The following is a 21,012-nucleotide window of genomic DNA, read 5'->3' on the forward strand; positions in this document are numbered from 1 at the left end:
TATAATCGGTTCTATCCTATATACCGCTATTATAATAAGACCCGATATCGCGTTCGCCTATTTAAAGCTTTCCTAATATAATGTTAACCCCTCCTCCGACCACCTTAAGAGGGCTTAATAAGTACTGCTATTCCTATATCACACAAAACACCACTACCTAGAATTCGGCGGGGATAGGCTCTTCCTAATAGTAAGCGACGCGTCCTTTAGAGATAACCCAGACTATAAGAGTTTATAGAGATATACGATAAAGCTCTTCGGGGGAACCGTTAACTAGAAGGCGGGTAAGTAATCAACAGTAACGACGTCGTTAATAGAGTCGGAACTGCTCGCTCTTACCAAAACAGCTAAGGAGACGCTATTCGTTAGCCGGATATTAAGGGATTTAGAGCTTCGGTTAGACTAATAATAACTACAGCTATACTACGATAATTAACAGACTATTAACCTCGTTAATAAGAAGGCATAACGTCTACGAATAAGGCTACGGCACGTCGATATTTATAACTAGTAGGCACGTTAGTCAGTATAGCAGGGCCTCTTTAAGGTTACGTATATTAACACGAAGGAGATAATCGCGGACGGTTTAACAAAGGCATTACCGGAGGCAGGGATTAAAAGACTATAGTAATAGCTTAATTTAACGGATTAAAAGAATCGTATCGAGTAGTCTAAACGACTATACGAAGAGATTAAACGCGCTAAAGCCACGGTCGCAGCGACTACGAAGGCCCCCGAGGACGTAGCAGATCCGATAGATATAGATCCGATTAAGCAGATCCGGCTAATCAGGATCGAGGAACCAATTAAGATAGAATTAAATTAAACGGTTAAACAGGGCGGATTTAAATCCCTTTTACGAGGGCGTTTTCCCTTAACTATTAATTTTATAATAGAAAAGTTAAGAGAGTTTAGTTTAAACCGAAGCCTCTAATTAGTCAGTTAACCTGAGAAGACCCACCTTAACTAAGGGGGTGTATCGTATAGACACACGGACCACGACGTAGTCTATAAGGGATCCAGGGGGGATCCACGTTATAACTAAGGGCTTCGGATATAATAGGGGCGGATACCGGAAAAGACCGGATAGGATCCAAATGACTTAGTACCCATAACAGAGTCTTCACCACCCAAATTAAGGGTATAAGAGACTCTCCCAGATATAACTTAACACAATACACACACACGAGATTTCTGCTCTACTAAGTTAATCATTCAAGTGCCTATTTGACGTGCGATATAACGGATACCCCTTAAAGGTTATTATAACTATCTTAGATCTAACCCTTATTTACGATATAGGAGAAGTTCCCGGTATCTACGCGGCGCTATAATCTAGCGCCTACCCGCTTTTATATAGCACCCTTTTAGATAACTACGGCGCGATATACTTAGTTAATTTAATTAACCTGCTTATTCCCGGATCTTTTATCCTAATAGACGGCACTATTAAATCTAGCACCATGGAATTCCCTATTATCGGTAAAGGTAAACGGATCTTTAAAGGCCTCCTTAATAGACTATTAGAGAAGGAAGACTTAGCGGGTTAGTTATAGTCCTACGATGCTTTAGGTATATCGTGGTCCTATAGTGCTCCCGCTATATCGAGCTTCTGCTTAAAGTAGGTGTTAATAAGCTTATTTAGTATATTATATTTTGGCTCCTATATATTCTCCGCATCGTCGTAGCCGGCCTATTTAATAAGGTATTAGCGCCGTCTCCCTTAGTAGCGATAGTTTAAGATTACTTTAACCTTATATTCGTTAGAGTCCGGTTTTACGTCGATATCCTATAATTCGGGTATCTTTCTATCACGGGTCCTCTATAGTTCTAGTAAGGAGATAGGGAAAACGTTATAGATCCTTATAGTCTTCGGGAGGGCGAGTTAATACGCTAGTCTATATATGCCTATAACCTTAGTGATTTTATACGGTCCGATAAACTTATCGCTGAGTTTCTTTAAAGACCTACACTATCGGATATTCTTCGTAGAGAGTAAGACGTATTCGTTAACCGTAAATTATCTCTGGGTCCTCCTATCGTTATAGTATTATTTATACGTTCCTTAGACTTTTTTAATTAAGTCTATAAGGGAGTGGCGGCTAGCTATAAGTTACTCCGCGCGTGTCTTGGCCTTAGCTAAATAAGCCTCCCCCGCCCTAGGTAATTAGATTTTGTTAGGGCCCCTCGGGTTATAACCTATTAGTATATCCACGGGTATTTATCGTATAGCGGAGTACCACGCCGTGTTATAAGTGAATTCCGTAAGGGCTAAGCGGTCTATCCAGTTATTCTATTCCTAGTAGTAGAAGACCCTAAGATAGTATTCCACGTTCTGGTTCTATCTCTCTATCTAGCTATTAGTCTACGGGTGCTACGCCGTGGATAAGTATCGCTTAGTACCGAAGTAACAGTAAAAGGTAGCCTAAAAACGGCTTATAAATAAGGACCCTTAGTCGAATATAATCCTATTAGGGACCCCGAAGGTTCGAAAGATATAATACTATAATATGTCCGTAAGTCCCTCGGCAGTAAGGCTACTACTTATAGAGATATATAACGCGTACTTTATTAGATAGTATACGATAACGAGAATCGCGTCGTGTTTCCTACCTCTATTATGGATAGGCGGTAGTCCTGTGATAAAGTTAATCGAAATCTCTGCGAAAGAATAATCTAAAATAGGAAGACTTGTTAGCTCGCCGTATAGCTTATAATACCGTGGTTTTATTTATTAGTATATTACGTAGGTAGGTATAAATTCTCTTATATCTTAAGGGAGGTAGTCCTAAAAGTAAAAGCCTGATACGCGCTTTACGGTACGGGTGACCCCGTAATAACTAGCATTAGGTCTATCGTGGAAAGCTTATAGCACTTTATCTCGTAGCCTCGAATAGTTTAGCACGAATACTTATCCCTTAAAACGGAGGACGCCCTTGATATCTCTAGACTAGTATCCCTTCGTGGCTATATCGCCGTGGACCTCCCGCTACTAGTTATAGAAGGGGTCTTCGGCTTACGCCTTAATAACCTTTTCTACTAGGGTAGGGTTAGTCGGCGCTATAGGTATATCTAGGTTCGCCGATACTATAGGTATATCGGGGTCCTATACGGTTCCCGTGCTAGTTACGGTAAGTATAAACTTCTTAGAGAATGACTCTACGGCGCGAGTCCGATCGCCGATTAAGGACTATTTGTAGGGAGTATACTACGGCTTCCGCGAGAGGCTATTAGCGGGGTTTAACGTACCGGGCCTATACCTAATCTCGAAATTGGAAGGGGCTAGTTCTTCTAGCCACCGGGCGTGCTATCCCTTAAGCTTTAGCTTATTAAGAAGGTAACGATAGTTTAGGTAGTCCGTTAGAACTATAACAGGGCTCTAACTATAAGCGACGTAGTACCGCTATATCCGAAACGATTTAATTATTACTATTAGCTTAGAATCGGGTATACTATAGTTTAGCTCGGCGCTATATAACTTTCGGGATATAAACGCGACGGGTCTTTATAAACTATCTTCTTACTAGCTTATCACCGCGCCGATAGCGAATATAGAGGTATCGGGTTTAATACGTATAAGTAGCGTAGGATTAAAATATTATAGCACCGGGGCGTCCTAGAATACTAGCTTTAACCGTTCGAATATAGTATAGACACGCGGGGATAGGCGTAGGAGTCCGGACTAAGTACCTTTTAAGAGGTCGGTAAGGGGGGTAGCCACCTTAGAATAGTTTTTAATAAAGCGCTTATAGAACCTAGTAAAACCGAGGAAGATTTAGATCTTCTTAATACTATTAGGCGTTTCCTAATCCCAGATAGCCTTAACCCGCACGGGATCTATACGTACCCCGTTAGAGCTATAGATAAAATCGAGGAATTCTACGTCGCGAGTCTTAAATTCGTATTTATCGGGGTTAGCGTAGAGGGACTACTCCCGGAGCCTGGCTAGGACTTAACGTATATGCTTCCGGTGATCTTCTAAGCTATTACTATAGATAAGGATATCGTCTAAGTATATAATATAGATCGTATTAACGTGTCCGGCGAGGGCTTAGTTAATATACCATTAAAAACTCGCGGGGGTATTAGTTAGGCTAAAGGGTATTATAAGGTATTTAAAGTGGCCGTATTTCGTGCGGAACGCTGTTTTCTATTCATCGCTAGCGCTAATCCGGAGCCGGTAGTAGGCGTCCTTAAGGTCTAGCTTAGTGTAGTATTACGCCGAGGATAGACGGTCTAGAATCTTATAAATTAATAGTAGCGGGGTACGATCTTTAATAGTTACCTTATTTAATCCCCTATAGTCCACGTAGAGGCGTAACTTATTACCCTTTTTAGGGACGAATAGGATAGGGGCCCCGTAGGGACTAGACGATAGTTAGATCTAACCCTTACGGACGGCGTCTTAGATATACCAGCGGAGGACCTTAAGCTCTTATACGGCTAGTGGGTAGATAGGGCCGAAAGGGGGCTTCTTCCCTTCCTTAATTTTAATTACGTGGTCCTATTATTAATAGGCGGGGAGCCGTTCGGTATCATTAATATTAAATATATTAGCGAAATCTTAGTATAGTTTAGGGAGGATAGCCGACTTAGGGGGGGGTGTTAGATTAATATCGAGGCCTACCCTAGCCACGCGTTAGACTAGTATAGAGGAGGATAGGGTTAAAACCGTTATAGCCTCCCTTATAGCTTTCCGTAGTTCTTATCGGCTCGAGATAACGTGGAGGTCCGAGCGTTCTAGGGGGTAATTCTAGATACTAGTTTACTAATCGATTATAGGGTTAACGGCTGCTAGCTAAGGTCGTCCTAGGATAATTCGGGAGCCCTTAGGGTCTAGGTTTATAACGTGGAATTCGACGTGTTATACTTTTCTTTATTTCTATTAATCGGTCGCGAAGATAAGTTAAGTAACGGAGCCGAGGGTGGATTTCTTTTATCCCTCCATAATCCAGGATATAGGGAGGGGTGGTTTAGAGGGGACTTAGTCGGGACTTAGAAGGGATCGGTCTAAAACGTTAATATTAGCTCCCCTATTTAGGAGAGCCGGGGTCTATACCTATTCCTTACCTCGACGGAGGGAGACGCGCGCTTTTACCGGTATAGTGGTAGCGGCCGTCGCTTAAGGCGGGGTTAATTCCTAGGCTATCTCGCCCACCACACGACCTACTATCGGGCGCGTCGGCGACATAGGTAGTTTATTTAGATTAGCACGAGCAGGGAAGGGGTAAGTACTAGCGTAATAACCCTTCTAGTTATAGTTAAAGTATATAATAAGTTTAATTAGGGTATAAGGGGGCCTAGCCTAATCCTATAGTTCTCTCGGGTTCTCGGCGGTTCTAGGGGGGTTCGAAGTCGCTGTTATTCTAGGGAGGGTTCCTCGGCTACGGTTAGTACGGGGGGTATTCGGCTACTATCCCTTTACTAGGGGCTTAATTTTTAGTTACTCGGCCCTCTTATATTCCTTATTATATTCTAGGTAGGTTTTCGGTGTTTTATACGTGGATAAGATATAGTCCCGGATTAGGGGTAGGACTCGAGTAAGGACTATCTAGATCCGCTATTAGTCCGGTAGGCGATTAGGGAGTTCTGCTTCTAGGGCTTCCTACCACTAGATAAACTTCGTAAAGGGTTCCCCGGGCTTTTAGTCCGAATAGTCGTTAGTTTATATATTAAGGGCGATCTTAAGTAAACGTGTGTCGTAATCGTTAACTTATTCGCCTAACTAGGTTTTTAGGGCTCCTTAGGTAACCCGGGACGAATTATTATCGTAGGCGTGCCGGAGGTAAGATTACTATCTTTCCTTAAGGTAGTTCGGTAGGGAGGCTATAACGTAGTAATTCTTCGAGGCGTTATTAGGAAGGCTATTAGGGTCGATTATAAACCGTTACTTTACCTCCTAGATAAATATCCGGTCTTTTGCCCACGACTCGCCGTTTTATTTAGGGACTACGTAGTTAACCTTCGCCCACGAGGAATTAGCCCTAAATCTAGTAAGGGTCCAGGGGGGATTAGCCTTAACGTGGCCCCGAATTATAGAAGAAGAGAGAATAAAGGATTAGGTGTCTGGAACGGAGCGACGGGGCTCCGCGATACGTCGTCGTATAATAGTATGGCCGTTAAGGTTAGGATAAGTCAGGGAACTAGTCCTAGCGGCTTCGAGGGCGACAAGTCGGTTAAGTTTACGCTTCCGCGCCTCTAATACCTTAAACCACTTAATCTATTCCTTAACCTATATATCGGTTAGCTAGTTATGGGGGATACCCTTATAAGGATAGGGTGGGCGGGATAGGGTAGGGGTAACGGGGGGTGCTATACGCTAAGGGGACGGGGGGTAGGGGTTAAGGTCTATCTCCGTCTAAGGCACGGCTTAGTTATATCGTGCCTATATCGTGGAGGCGCCTAGGCTAAAGGGATTATCGATATTTAGTAAAAGGTCGGAGGGGCTAACTATATTATAGGTCTTATTATTCTCGTGGGAGAATATCGTTTTCCTGTCGGTACTCCTTAATAGTCCTTATGCCCTTTAAAAAGATAGAGCGATTATTATATTAGATAGGTAGTTATAAGGAGTAAGAAGGTAGTAGCGAGAGGGTTTAAAAGGGAATAGGCGTGGATTAAGTAGTAGTCACGGCTAGTCCGAATATAGGTGGCTCTAAAGAATTAGAATAATCGCTACCCTCTTTATACTAAGGAGGGGGCACTATATAAGTACTATATACTCCTAGGCTAACGCTAGGGTAGTTAAACGGATATCGTAAACGGATATCTACGCCTAAGCCTAGGCTACGGCCCTATATAGTGGTATCGGCCTAGGGCAGCCGTGGCCACGTTAAGCCGGGCGCCCGGTCTCGTTTATACGGGAACCCGTTGTAGTCCTGTCGTGTATCCGGCCTCTATCTCCTAGGCAGGGGCATCTAACACTATTTCGACTATCTTAAGATTCCCTTTATTCTTATATTAATAAAGAGAGGCTATAGTACCTAAGGGCCGGCTACTTAGGACTAAAAGCTCTCCGAGCACTAGTTCGTAACGCCCGGAACGTGCTAATATAAGGCACTAAGCGGATTAAGTGTGAGACCTATACTTAAATATAGATTTATTAGGTTGTGTCTTATCGACTATTAGATTACCGTTCGCCTAGGCCGTTCTAGCATATTTATTAGGATCTATAGGAATTACCGGAGAGTTATAATGGTATACGTTATCTCCTTATTATTAAGGAGGAGCATAGCGGTTAGATTTATATACTGCCTTTAGCGTCGAAAAATAGCGTTACGGTCTATAACGCCCTTAAAGCGTTCGAAAGATAGGTTACGTGTTAGTTTAATCTATACGTTTATAAGATACGTAGTGATAATAAGCCTTTAATTATAAATATAGTAGGGGATTCGCGGACCTAGCTATAGGCGAGTATTAAGGGTATCGATATAGAGATCGCGTCTCTATATACCTATAAACCGAATAGCGCTATTAAGAGGGTAGGCTAAGCTATTATTATAAAATCCAACGCTATACTAAACGGCGTAGGTCTTCTAGATTTTATATAGCCGGAGAGTATAAAAGCGATAGCGTAACTTTATAATATAAGTCTATCGTAGCGCCTAGGTTAGAAGTCTCCTATTAAGGTACTAGACTTATAGTTTAAAAAGCACGCGCCGCTTAAGATAAAAGAGTATTCCGCCGACCTACGATTAGATTAGAGTGGTATTTATACTTACGGTTACCGCGCCTATCCCTTAGATAGGAATAAGGAGGCTAGAAGGGAGAGAAAGATATATAAGATTTAACCGAGGGGCTATATTAGGTATCTCGTGGGATATATTACCTATAATATCTATAGAATATAGATCCCGTAGTTTTAGAAGATTATAATAATACGTAACGTGTAGTTTAATAAGCGGTTATTTTATAACTTAAAGCTCGAAAAAGTAGAGTAGATTACGGAGGCGGAGGCGAGGAACTAGCTTATAACCTATAAAGACTACGAAGATAAGGATACCGAATTTATCCTATAAGTAGAACCGCTCGCCGGCCTATCTAGCAGCGCACCTTCTAAAGATTAAGTAGAGTCTACGGGTTTAGACTCGGGGGTGGGAGTAGCTAGTATTATTCTAGAGGCGCCGGAACCACTAGATACCGATATAACCACTAACGGCTATAACGGGCTATCCGAACCACCCGCGCTAATAGGACTCTAAACCCTACACGCTATACCTAATCCGCTAAGCCGGAATAACCAGGACTAAGGCGCCGGGCTATAGCTATAATAGGAGGACCTCTTAATTAAACCCTTTTCTATATAGACTACGGCACCCGAAAAAGACGCTACTATTAACACGCTAGAGCTATATATACTAGATCTTAATATAGATAATCCGGAGTAATAAGGAGGAGTAAGGAATACGCAGACTAAGGCACGGGAACTAGCTACTCTTAATCTAGGGTATAGTATTAACTAGCCCTTAACGTCTAGATCTCGAACTAATATCGACCCTAAGGTAACTACGTATTAATATAAGCGGAGTATATAGATTAAGGATATAATAAGAGTTAGCGCCCGAATTATAGATCAACGTGCTTAAGGGAAGACTATTCGGATTAATCCACGGACGCATGTAGCAGAGCTAGACGTGCCCTTAACGTATACGTTCTTCCTATTTAATTAATGAAAAGTGCGCGACGATAAGATATAAGGGCTCCTATCCTTTTACTTAGTGATATTTAGAGTAGCCGATATAAAAACGAAAGCTTATTTAAAAGTAATAAAGGATTCGATGCCGAAGTCCTTACTCGACGGTAGGGTCTATCACGATTACTTAAAGGCTATACTAAGGTATTAAAGAGAGCTTTATAACCACCCTATACGCGATTAGTTTAAGGAAGCGGCGTAGAAGGAGGTTAATAAGCTAATTAAGAAACGCACGTGGAGGGAAATTAATAGGGTATTAGCGAAGTTTAAGCCTCTTCCACTTAAATAGGTATTCACCTATAAGTTTAATTAAGGCGGGTATCTCGAGAGATATAAGGTAAGGCTATATATCTAAGGGAATCTTTAGGAAAGCTTAACGATTAAGGGAACCTACGTAGTAACGCTCGCTACGAGGTCTTTTCGTATTATTATAGCTTTAGCCGCTTAATTTAACCTAAAGATTAAGTAACTGGATATCGTTAACGCCTTCGTTAACGCCGAGAGGAATAAAATAGGTACGCCTATTATATACGAGCTTCTAGATAGGTTTAGGTAGCTAGATAAGTGCTTAGAGCTTAATAAAGCACTCTATGGCTTATGAGATTCACCTCGATTATAGTTTTAGACCTTCGTAGCGACGTTATCGGATCTAGGGATAAAGGCTAGTAAAGAAGAGCTATACCTATTTTATATAGTAGCTTAAGACACGTTTATTACCTTCTTTATAGACGATATCCTCGTCTCATTCTATAAGAATACGGCTATAAACGCCTTTAGGATTATTAACGGTATTAGAAAGAGGTTCGAAGTGTTAGAAAAAGGTGACGTAGAATAGTTCCTGGGGATTAAGATTACGCGAGATCGCCCCCGGCGTAAGGTTCTGCTTAGCCACGACTTTTATATTAAGAAGATCGTAGCTAGATTTAATTTAGAAACTATTAATATATACCTAGTTATTCCTATTCCTATTATAGAATACCGGAAGAGAGAAGACGAGGCCACGGCTTAAAAGGTTAAATCGTACTAGGAAAAGGTCGGATTATTACTATATATAGTAGTTATAATACGTCCTAATATAGGCTTTACGGTATCTATCTTTTCCCGCTTTCTTAGAAACCCCTCCCCGGAGTATTATAAGGTAACGGACTAAGCTATCCATTACTTATATATAACTAGGGACCTCTTAATCTAGTATGGATCGAGTATTAGTTTATAGGCTATAGTAATCGCGAGCGACGCCTCTTTTACTAACGATATCGATACACGACGATCCTCGTAAGGCTATTTTATTAGCTTATTTAGAGGTCTAGTAGTATAGAAAGTAATAAGGTAAGTAACCATTACTACGTTTATAACCGAAGTAGAGCTACTCGCTCTAGAGTAAGTCGCGAAGGAAACGATAGGATTAAAGCGCCTATTCGTAGAGATACGCTTTAATCCCGAATCCCCTTAGGATATTAATTACGATAATACTTAAATAATTAGGCTTATAGTAGATAACGGCTATAGGATCGAAACCCGGCTTAGATATATAGATATTTAACGCTTATAGGTTCGATAGGAATACGGTAAAGGGACCTTTAGGGTGGTTTATTTAGCTATAAGCCTTATACTGGTAGACAGATTAATAAAGGCACTCCTACGATAAAAGTTCGAGATCTTCCATGTATATCTTAATATAACGAGTATATAGAGGGGGTGGACCGGAGAAGTTAAAGTTAAAAATTAGGCGCCGGAGACGTACCGCGCGCTGGCGGAATAGTAAGATTAGGGTAAAAGAAAATAGTATCGCTTTAATAGTATTAACCTAACGCCTAAGCTAAATATTAACACTAAAAAGCTAAAAGTAAAACTCAAAGAACCACTAGCCGGCGAATATAAATACTATCACTACGTTTTATTAGGAGTACCCGGAGCCGTAGCCTTACTACTATTCACTATAACCGAACCACCATTAATAATAGCGCTATCTTCGATAACCGACGTGATAACTTACCCCTTAGGGGCTCCGGAAACCACGGTAAGCGTAATAGTTTACTGCTACTGCTATTAGAGCTAGTCCCCGAGACGACGGGCTATTACCTCCTCTACTAAGCTTTTAAAATAAGCCGAGAAACTAAGCTCGGCCGAGCCCTTTTCCCCGGGCGTAGGGATATACTTAAGAGCTTTTTCGTCGAACAAGCGCTTAGTATTATTATCCTTTAGGTATTTAATTTCCTGCTTAATATACTGCTTTAATTTAGCTAGGAACTACGCCGGAAGGGTTAGCCGGAGCACGTTAATTAAGGAATAAGACGATAAAACGCACCTTACGGTCGTTATCCGGAGAACCAGGTCTAATCTTACGAACGGATACGGCGTTAACTAATATATTAATAAGAGGGAGTATACTAAAGTAACTAGAATCGATTATTAGTAATTAGAATACCCCGGAGCACGGATTCTTGATCCGGATATAGACTAGAGCTTTTATCCACGATCGTAAATCTCGATAACTAGGGGGTGGGAATTTATACTTAGGAGTATATATAGTTACCGTTATAATACTTATAGTAACGATTAGAGCGACCCTTAATAGTAATATAGGTCTCGAACAAGCTTTATTTACTAGAATAAATGCCCTTTACATACTATATATAAGGGGGATCGAACGGTATAGCGATAAAATTAGGATTAGGCGCCTTAGTCGATTTTTTCATTAGTTTTTTAGGAGTCTGCTGTCGAATAGACCATAGTCTTTTCGGTTACGTAATGGGCCGGATTGCTAAGAGTATAATCCGGGTGGACGCTTACAGAATCTGCACTATATAAAATACGGTAGCAGCGTTTCCCTAACGGTCTAAGACAGTTATAAGAGTATATAATTACCTTAATTAATTTTAACCTATTTTTACGACGATTTTAACTACGCTTTATCTGATAATTAAGAGTCTTACTTACTAAGTGAAGATATACCTATTTTACCTACCCTTTTACTACTACTACCGATTTAAGAAGCTATCTAGCTACGCCGATATAGCGTATTAATCTATAAATAACTATTAAGATATCGTATCTTAGCCCTATTACGTATAAAACCTATAAGAATTAGGAGCTTTAGCGACGCCTATACGAATCGTTTACCACTTATAATAACGTGTGGAGGTTTCTCCGCCTAATCGATCCGACTTAGTCCCCCGAGGAGCCTATAATACCGGATTACGGCTCTTTCCCCTCTATAATACCTAGGCGTACGCCTACGTAATATCTCGACCTTACGGACGCCGGCTAGAAAGTATACGACGTCGAAATCGCGCGCTAGAAGATCCTATAAACGTAATACGATAGCTACCTAAAGGAGATTAACGCTATGCTGACCTAGCAGGTTAATACTATCGACTAAAGCCGTAGATAACTGCTACGAGGAGGCACGCCTCGCGAGGTGTATAAAGCCGTTAAACGCGATACGGATTAATACCTGGCTACCCGCTAAACCGATATCTATAAAGAGTATATCGAGCACGCACGGTACCCTGCGAATAGCCTTAAGAAGCTCGGGGAGTGGTTAGATAAGTAGTAGCTACTACTATAAAGCTATAAAGATACCAGTTTAAAGCCCGCCACGTATATATAGGTTATAGATTTCTTTAGAGGTATACGCCCCTATACTAGCCACGATTAGACTAAGGCTAAGGGACGTCTTATAGATAACTAAGTAGTTATACCCGAAAACCTTTACACCCTCGGCTAGAAGTATATTAACACCAGACTTAAAGACTAAAGAAAACGCGGTAGCCACCGCGCTATAGTATTCCCTGCACTATATACCGGAAGCGAAGAGGGTAAAGATACCTTAGAGGCCACGGCCAAGCCCTATAAGAAGGGCGGCCGTGGGAAGAATAAAGCTAAGAATCCTACTACCGCGGTATCTATAGCTATACCTTTAGCTACTTTAGCTAACCGTTCCTCTTCTAAACGCCGCTAATCTGCTCTGCAGAGAGGTTAGATCTACCGTATATACGCTATATACCTAGCCACGATATTAACGCCTGCTTCTATTTATTCCAGGATACGGTATATAACGATTAGACGCCCTTTAAGAGCACTAAAATAACCGTCTAACGGATCCTTAAATACGACCCCTCGCTACGCGCGGAAGTGGAAGAACTACGCGCTGTAAAGAAGGTGAAGAAGGATATAAGCCGGGACTCTATACAGCTTAAAGAGGCGTGACTTAACTATAGTAGCGTCCGTAGCGGCGTCTCCCACGCCGCTACCTTTATGGCTGGCACTGCTACTAGATACCCTTTTCGAACCTCTGCTATCCTTAATTCCGGCGCCACTATTCATATATTTAACGATTTTTCCCGTTTTTCTGATTTTACACCCGCCACGCTAGGAGACTACGTGGTCGTAGGCAGTTTGTCCCTGCCTATTAAAGGTTACGGTAACGTGACTATAAGATTAAACGGACTAATAGGAGGCCTTGATTTTAGGCTATTAAACGTCGTATACTACGAGGATTGTACCTATAATTTAATCTCTAACTAACGCCTACGTCTTCGAGGATACTAGTAGGATTAAAAGCCACTAAATAACTATATTCAGCGTTCCGATAGATCTATACTATACTAGCTAAGTCACCGCTTCGATTAAACCGTTATTGAATACGTGCCCTCTAACCGATCTACGGCTGCTTTTCTAGGCTTTTCTTCTTCTTCTGCCACCCGAAAAGCCGTCTATAAATCGACGATACAATATCTAAGCACTATAGAGGGCATCCTGTAGTATCTACGGCTAGGGTATATAGGCCCTGAACCACTTTAGCACCTAGAAGAGTAAACGTAGGGGGTTAAAATTAAAGGACTAATAACTATTAACTATAAGGCCTACGAGCTTATAAAGATAAAGCGGTATATTAGTAGGTACCCTCGTAACGCACCTGCTTCTATAGGGGAGCGGTGGGTGATTAATTTCACGGATTTTAACTAAACGTCCCATAAAGACTCGCGGTTTATATTTTTCACCGACCGTTATAGTGGCTTTACGGCCACCTATGTTATAAAGAGTAAGCTAATAGTGGATATCCTCGTAATAATAAAGGAATTCCTCGCCTAGGTGGACCGCTAGTTAGGCTATAAGGTGCGCGTTTTCGAATCTAGTAACGAGCCAACTTAATCCCACGATATCACCTAATTCCTGCGTGAAGAGGGTATCCTTTTAGAGGCTTCTGCTGCTAATACTTAAGCCTAGAACGGGGGTGCCGAACGCGCTGCTGCCGTGGTTATTTTAAAGGGTCGTACGATAAATATCCACGTAAAACTGCCGCCGTTTATATAGCCTAAGGCTATTCCCACGGCCGTGTACGCCTATAACCGAACGCTATAAAGGTAGTATAATAATAAGGATTAGAAAACGCTATACGAGGTCCTTTTTAAAAAGAAGCCGATTTTATTACACCTTTGAGCCTACGGCTATAAGGCGTACGCGATGATAAAGGACGCCTAAAAGGCGGCTAATAAGCTGTTAAATCGTATCGCTCCACGCGTATATATCGGCTACCTTATCGGCTACGATTCCACTAATATCTTCCGTATCTAGGTACCTGGTCTGTGCCGCTATAACCGCGTTATTCGAACGCGCGATATGGATTTTAACGAACGCGCCTTTTTCAACGGCGATATCGCCACCTTTAAGAATAACCTCCGTTAATTAACCGAGGAGTAATTAGAAGACCTGATTAGTTAGATCGAGTAGGAGAGGGCTAGAGATTCACGGCCGTTTACGGACGTATAAGCTAAGGACCCCCCCCCTTTATATAACTACTTATTTTAAATTATTAGATCCGGGGATAAACGCCCCCGGATCCCCTTCCTCGACGGCTTTACTATTAAGGTTATAGTCCGTAATACCCGGCCGTAAGGGGGTAGAGGAGGCTATCTCGAGTTAATTAGGATAAGATATAGGTCACGAATAGTATAATTTAGCCGGTATAGCGCCTAATTACCGTCTATATCCGCCTAATCTATTACTTCCTACTCTACTAATAACCCCGCTGTCGGTTATAGCGCTAATAGCAGCCGTTATATTAGGAAACCGTGATACCCCTATGGCCGTAGGGTTCTAGGATAACGGAACACGGTGCTACGATACCCCTAGGGCTACGGCTATAGGGCTGCTATTAAATAAAGGAGCGTAACTAATTCGGTAAAGAGATAGCTAGAAAAGAGACTATTAGGTTATAGTATTTAACGCTGGCCGTTACGTACCTAATATATATATATTAAATAGAACTCCGCTAACTAAATTACGGTTAAAAAGGTCTATGCCTATAGCGTTATAGCGACGCTTAGTAATACCCCGCGAATCCACGGCCTTAGCGGCAGCTACCGGAAGTATATCCCGGGAGGCTATCTCGGGAAATATAACCCTAGCGGTTACTTCGGCGGTTGCTCTGGCGGTTACCCCGGCGGCTATAAAGATCCACCGTAAAGACCTCCCTCCTCCTCCGAAGAACCCTCGCGATATACCCTTATACCCTTATAGCCACCTATTCTGATAGATATAAGAAGACTACCTACGGAGCCACGAGGAGATAGGGTCGTGAATACGGGTGCCGGCGTCCGTAGCAGATAGATATCAGGTTCTTAATTCGATATAGGTAATAATATATAAGTTCGATAAGTATAGATTTCTATATAAATATAAGGTAAGGCTTATAGTGCGAGGAGATTAGTAGTATTAATCCTCGCTCGAGGAGACGTACGTAGTAATACTGGCCGGACGGTTATTCCGCGCGTTAATAGCTATCGCCGCCCGATTTAACCTTACACTGTTATAATTTAACGTTATAAACGCGTTTATACACGCGACCCTCCCCTACGATATCTTTATATACCCGCCGCTAGGCTTTCTAGCCCCTAGGAGTTATTTACACCTAAAAAAGGCGTTATATAGACTTAAGGAGTCTCTACTACTTTAGTAAAAGCACTTCTCGGCTATCCTTTTAGCGGACGGCTTCTAGATAATACCGTAAGAACCGTGTTATTTTCTGTGCCGCGGTTTAATCCTATTCTTCTACGTTAACGATATCGTTATTACTTATAAGGAATAATATAAGGCGTAGATAGAGCAGGCCGTTAATAACCTATAACGCCACTATAACCTATAAGGTGGCGATCCTCTATAGTGGTTCCTTAGTATTAAGGTTATTCGCGACCGTATCGCCCGTAAAATCTAGCTATTATAACGCGACTACGTTACTAAGTTAGAACGCCTATTAAAGCCGAATAGTAAGTATAGTAGTAACTATCGCCTAACGCACCTAATTAAGGTTATAGAGCTACTGCCCTATTTAGGGACCTCGACTAATATTAAAAGCTATTAACGGAAGATAGGATCTATACTATACGTAGTAGTGATATCGCGGCCTAATATCGCGTTTACAGTATCTAGGCTATCCCGGTTTAACGTTAATCCAGGGCCTATTCACTATAAGGCCGCCGATTATCTAATCCTCTATCTAATTAATAGCTAATCGTTTACGTTAGAACTAGGGGGTGGCGATACTATCGAAATCTACACTAACGCCTCGTTTACTAATAATACCCTCGATCGAAAGAGTAGTTAAGCGTACGTGATATGCTTATTTAGTGGTATAATAGCGTGGCGCGCTAATAAGCAGGATACGGTCACGACGTCTATAACGGAAGTAGAGCTATTAGCGTTAGTATAAGGTGTAAAAGAGGGTATCTTTATATAACGCCTATTACTTAGTATAGGAGTGGAATTTAACGATCCGGAATTAAGGATCTTATACGATAATAACTAAACGATTCGATTAGTTAATTAAGAGATCAGCATATTAATAACGCGCCTCCGCTACGTCGATATCCACGGCTACTAGTTACGTTAAGTAAAGGAATCAGGGTAAATACTCGTAACGTACGTTACGAGCGCGGAAATAATAGTAAACGGATTAACGAAGGCGTTATACGGCGAGAAATTTAAGATATTCAGGTCCTAGGTAGGCGTGATGGATATACGGGAACGGTTATAGCAGAAATAGCTAGAGGAAGTCCGGATAGAATATTTAGAGGACCTAGAGGATGAATTTAAGGGCGGCTACAGCGAATAGATTATATAGCTGGATTATCTACCGATTACGAATAGCTTTAATCGCCTAACTAACGTTTAGGGCGATTAGGGGGTGTGTCGAATAGACTATAGTCTTTTCGGTTACGTAATAGGCCGGATTACTAAGAGTATAATCCGGGTAGACGCTTATAGAATCTGCACTATATAAAATAGGGTGGCAGCGTTTCCCTAACGGTCTAAGATAGTTATAAGAGTATATAATTGCCTTAATCAATTTTGACCTATTTTTACGACGATTTTGACTACGCTTTATCTAATATCTGCTACTCTATTAGTAACCGGAGACTTACGACCACGAACGAAGGCATAAAGCTAAGGGACCGGAGTACTTATATTAGGTTTTAGGGCGGTACTTTTCTTTATAATACTAGTAGGTTTAGTTAAAGTACTCGAAGTATTAATAACCTTAATACTAGACGAATAGGTGGAAGGAGCCTAAAATAACGCCTACTATTAGCATCTATCTAAAGAATTAGAGCTTCGGTAACTTACTATAGCGCTTTTAGTAAGGGAATAAAGGCTATCTGACGGAAAAAAGGAAGAAAAATAGTTAAAAAATAAGTAAGGCACGAAAATAACTAAAAATCGTTAAAAAAGGATCGTGGTTATAAGAGGGAAAAGAAGGCTACGAAGAGCCTAAAAACCCTCTTATTTATATCCGGCACCTCCCCTATCTACTAATTACTTTAAATAGCACTTTCCTTTATTATTTGCTACTATTATTATTATTCTTTTTTATTTTATAGCTTCCTTACCTGCCTTTTAACTCGACTTTAAAGGATACGTAACTGCTCTTTGAAGCTATTGTAAGATTAACTATAAGGCTCCGGCGAGGTTAGGCTAAGTAATTACTAAGCTAATTAGGGTATAGTAATTAGGGGGTGTGTCGTATTAAAAATATATAAGCCTGTTTTCTGTGTTTCTATTAGCTGGATTAGCCCTATATTCCTCGCGTGGAAAAGGGGTAGATATATTTAGAATACCTATACCTTCCTATTCTTCTTTCCTTTATGTAACGAATACAATCATACATCTATTGAATCTTTGCTCCGGCCGGATCACACGCCCGTCAATCCAATAATAACCCCCCCCCCCCCCCCCTAGGTAGGTATTTTCTTCGTTTTCCCGATAGGGACGATAACCCGATAACCACACAAAAAAGAGGGTAAAGGGAGGGAAGGGGAAAGCAAAGGCAAAGACAAAGGGAATAATGATGACAATGAAGAAACAATGCATTATTTTTGAGGGCATACGTAGAACATTATACACTATTATATGATTACATCTATATCTGTAATGGAATGTACACGATACACTCTCGTGCACGTGCTTACCCTCGTCTCTCGCTCTCACTTCTCCCCACCACGGATTTCGTTTTGCAGATGCTCATGAGCCAGCCTGCATTCCCCCGCAACCAATGACAAGAATGTCATGCCAACCTGGTGACGCTGTAGGATGCAGTAGTGGAGCTGCATCATGCATGCAAGCACTTCAACCCGTCAATCCCGGGGACCACGGGGACACTCGGCAGGGTTCCGTTCCGTGAGGTTCCGTGATCACAGGAGACGGCGGCCACCGGGGGACGACATGATTTGCATCCGCCTCCTCCTCCTCCTCCTCCTCCACCTGCAAGGTCCCTTCTCACAATCGGGGATGGTGATGGTGCGGTCTTCCTCAACAGAAACGACCTCGTCGTACGCGGCAAGAGATACGACGGTGTGCGAATGAGAGCGGACAAGGACACCGTAGGGGCTTGTCGTCCAGCGGTCGAGTTCCTCCACATCGCCTTCAGCGCATATCTTTCCTATGTAAGCGTCGATGTCGACGCCCTTATTTCTTGGTTAGCCTGAGGGTATTTCTTCCGAGTCCGTCGGGACAGGTATGTACAATACGGCTTCGAGTCGAGATTTGTCAAGAAAATACACATACCTCGACAAGCGTTACGATGTAGCGGTTGTCTGCGGCTCGTGCAAGGGGAATAGCCGCTAGAAGGAAGAGTACGAGGTAGGAGATGAACCCTCTGAGCTGCATGGCTACGGATGGTGAATGGTGCTGGCGCCTTGGATCGTATGAAGCTGGCCTTCTGATGGTTTATAGTTTATGTTCCGCAGATGGAGACAACGATGAAATGTCTAAAAGGACGAGACAGCCAGAGAAGAAGGATGTGGCTACCAGAAAGCGAGCTCATCTCGTTCTTATATCAAAAAAATAATCGAGGCTTGTCTTACTCGGTGAGACATTGGGACGTTGGGTCCTTATTATTGTCCTCCCTCGAATGGGCCTCGCCACGGACGTGTTCGTGTTTGTTTGTGTGTTTGTGCACTGTTGGATCGTGGCTCGACTCAACCGTGCGGTCTTACCTGAGCTCACCGCCAGCAAGGGACCACTCAATCTACAATGAAAGGCCCGTGGTTTATTGCAACCTCACCTCCCGTCCCGTACGTGCACTTTCCCTCACGGCCTCCAGAATCCTCAACACCTCCCTTGCCTCGGTAGCCTTCACAGGGATGTTCTCCTCCCTCCCCGACTGGAGCGCCCTCGCCAACTGTTCAAAAAACTCGATGTACGTAGCTGGCGGCTTCGAGGTCTCGAACGGAACCTCCCGGATCGTAGTCCCGTCGTCACCAGCCTGCAGCAGCCGGGGCTTCCATGCCTCGTCGATACCGAACCCGGGATCCGAAGGCTTCATACCGCGCCGGAGTTGGTCCTCCTGCGGATCCAGCCCCGAGATGCGGAGTGAACCTTTTGTCCCACGCAGCCAAAATCGCGGCTGCGGGTCCTCGACGCTCATGAACCCGGCACGTACCGTGACGACAGTGCCATCCGCGTAGCTCAGCACGGCATGCACCCCATCCGGCTCCCCCCCTTCTCCCTCTCCCTCTGCCGCCGCCGTACCATCCCCACCAAAGAGCTTCCCCTCGCGCTGCCCGACCAACCTCCCATACACAGCCCGGGGCAACCCAAAAAGACAATACGCCTGATCAACAAGGTGACTGCCAAGGTCATACAAAATCCCACCCCCCCGCTCCATCGGCAACGAACCCTTCCACGAGGCGGCGGCGGGTTTCTGCGGCCGGAACCGGTCGAAATGCGTATCCAGCTCCACGGCGCGACCCAGCCTTCCTTCCGCGAGGAGCGACCGCAGCGCCAGGAAGTCGGCGTCCCACCGCCGGTTCTGGTACACGCAGATCAGACGGCCGACGCGGCGCGCGAGGGCGATGAGCCGGTCCGCGTCCGCGACGGAGGGGACGAAGGGTTTCTCGACCAGGACGTGCTTGCCTGCTTCCAGACACCGGGTGGCGAGGCCCAGGTGCGTGTCGGGCGGGGTGAGGATGGCGACTAGGTCGACGTCCGGGTCGGAAAGCATCGGTTCCGGCGACGTGTGGTGCTTAACGGTTGGATAGTCGCGGGGCGCCGAGTCGGGGCCTTTGTCCGGGTTGCGTTGGATGATGGTGTGGAGGTTGAACTGGGGGATGTGGTTGAAGAAAGGAATGTGGAAGACTTTGGCGGAGAGGCTATAATAGATGCCCACGTCAGTGAGAGACGGAGGCAATTCTCCTGAGACATGATCAGAGGCACCTACCCATAGCCTATAACGGCCACATTGAACTTTGTGCCGGAGTCTGTTGCCATTTTGACGGGACAAACAAGGATATACCTCGCGTGAGATTCAGAAGGGAGGATGACAATAGTCGACTTTGGGGTGTAAGATGTACCGAGGAGATTGTTCTCAGTTGAGTTCGAGAGAACAAGAACAATCACTGAGGGGCAAATTCCCAGACCTGGACAGCGGGGTAAGTTGTCATTACAACGCACAACGTACCTCTGTACGAAGTACTACGTACGAATGGGCAGCCTGTAATTATGGATGGATACTTTCGTACTTGATGAGTCGGACCGAATGAATTTGATCGACTCCCCCTTTCCTGCCGCTGCCGCTCAACAGCTCGGTGAGTGGGGCGTCCAGACCGAGGGACGTCTTGCAATGAGACAAAGGTCTTGTGAATACCTAGGAGATAAAGACAGAAAAATAGCTCCCCAGTCGCCCAAGTCTCCCATGTCCGCCGGGTGGGTATGAAAAGAATACAAAAACATCTAACGAATGCCCATATCCCGAACGTTCCGCGGTGACCCATCCATCATGCCTCTGTTCGCTCTAAACCCCGTAGAAACCCCCAGTCCAA

The 21,012-nt window shown here is 43.4% G+C and overlaps 2 protein-coding genes across 2 annotated transcripts; both read right to left on the bottom strand.

Moving 5' to 3' along the window:
* Positions 1-18,161: 18,161 nt before the first annotated feature.
* Positions 18,162-19,220, bottom strand: SODALDRAFT_350007 (hypothetical protein). The gene is made up of 2 exons (XM_028613452.1): positions 18,758-19,220; positions 18,162-18,657 (listed from the first exon to the last, which is right to left on the bottom strand). The coding sequence occupies exons 1-2, from the start codon at positions 18,857-18,859 to the stop codon at positions 18,385-18,387; spliced, it is 375 nt and encodes a 124-aa protein (XP_028467711.1). The 5' UTR covers positions 18,860-19,220; the 3' UTR covers positions 18,162-18,384.
* A 21-nt stretch (positions 19,221-19,241) lies between these two features.
* Positions 19,242-20,461, bottom strand: SODALDRAFT_273669 (oxidoreductase family protein; the record flags this gene model as incomplete). The annotated part of the gene is made up of 3 exons (XM_028607913.1): positions 19,242-19,693; positions 19,733-20,343; positions 20,412-20,461. The coding sequence occupies 3 exons, from the start codon at positions 20,459-20,461 to the stop codon at positions 19,242-19,244; spliced, it is 1,113 nt and encodes a 370-aa protein (XP_028467712.1).
* Between the last annotated feature and the right edge of the window lie 551 nt (positions 20,462-21,012).

The sequence above is a fragment of the Sodiomyces alkalinus genome (assembly GCF_003711515.1).
Source record: "Sodiomyces alkalinus F11 unplaced genomic scaffold SODALscaffold_3, whole genome shotgun sequence".
Taxonomy (NCBI): domain Eukaryota; kingdom Fungi; phylum Ascomycota; class Sordariomycetes; order Glomerellales; family Plectosphaerellaceae; genus Sodiomyces; species Sodiomyces alkalinus.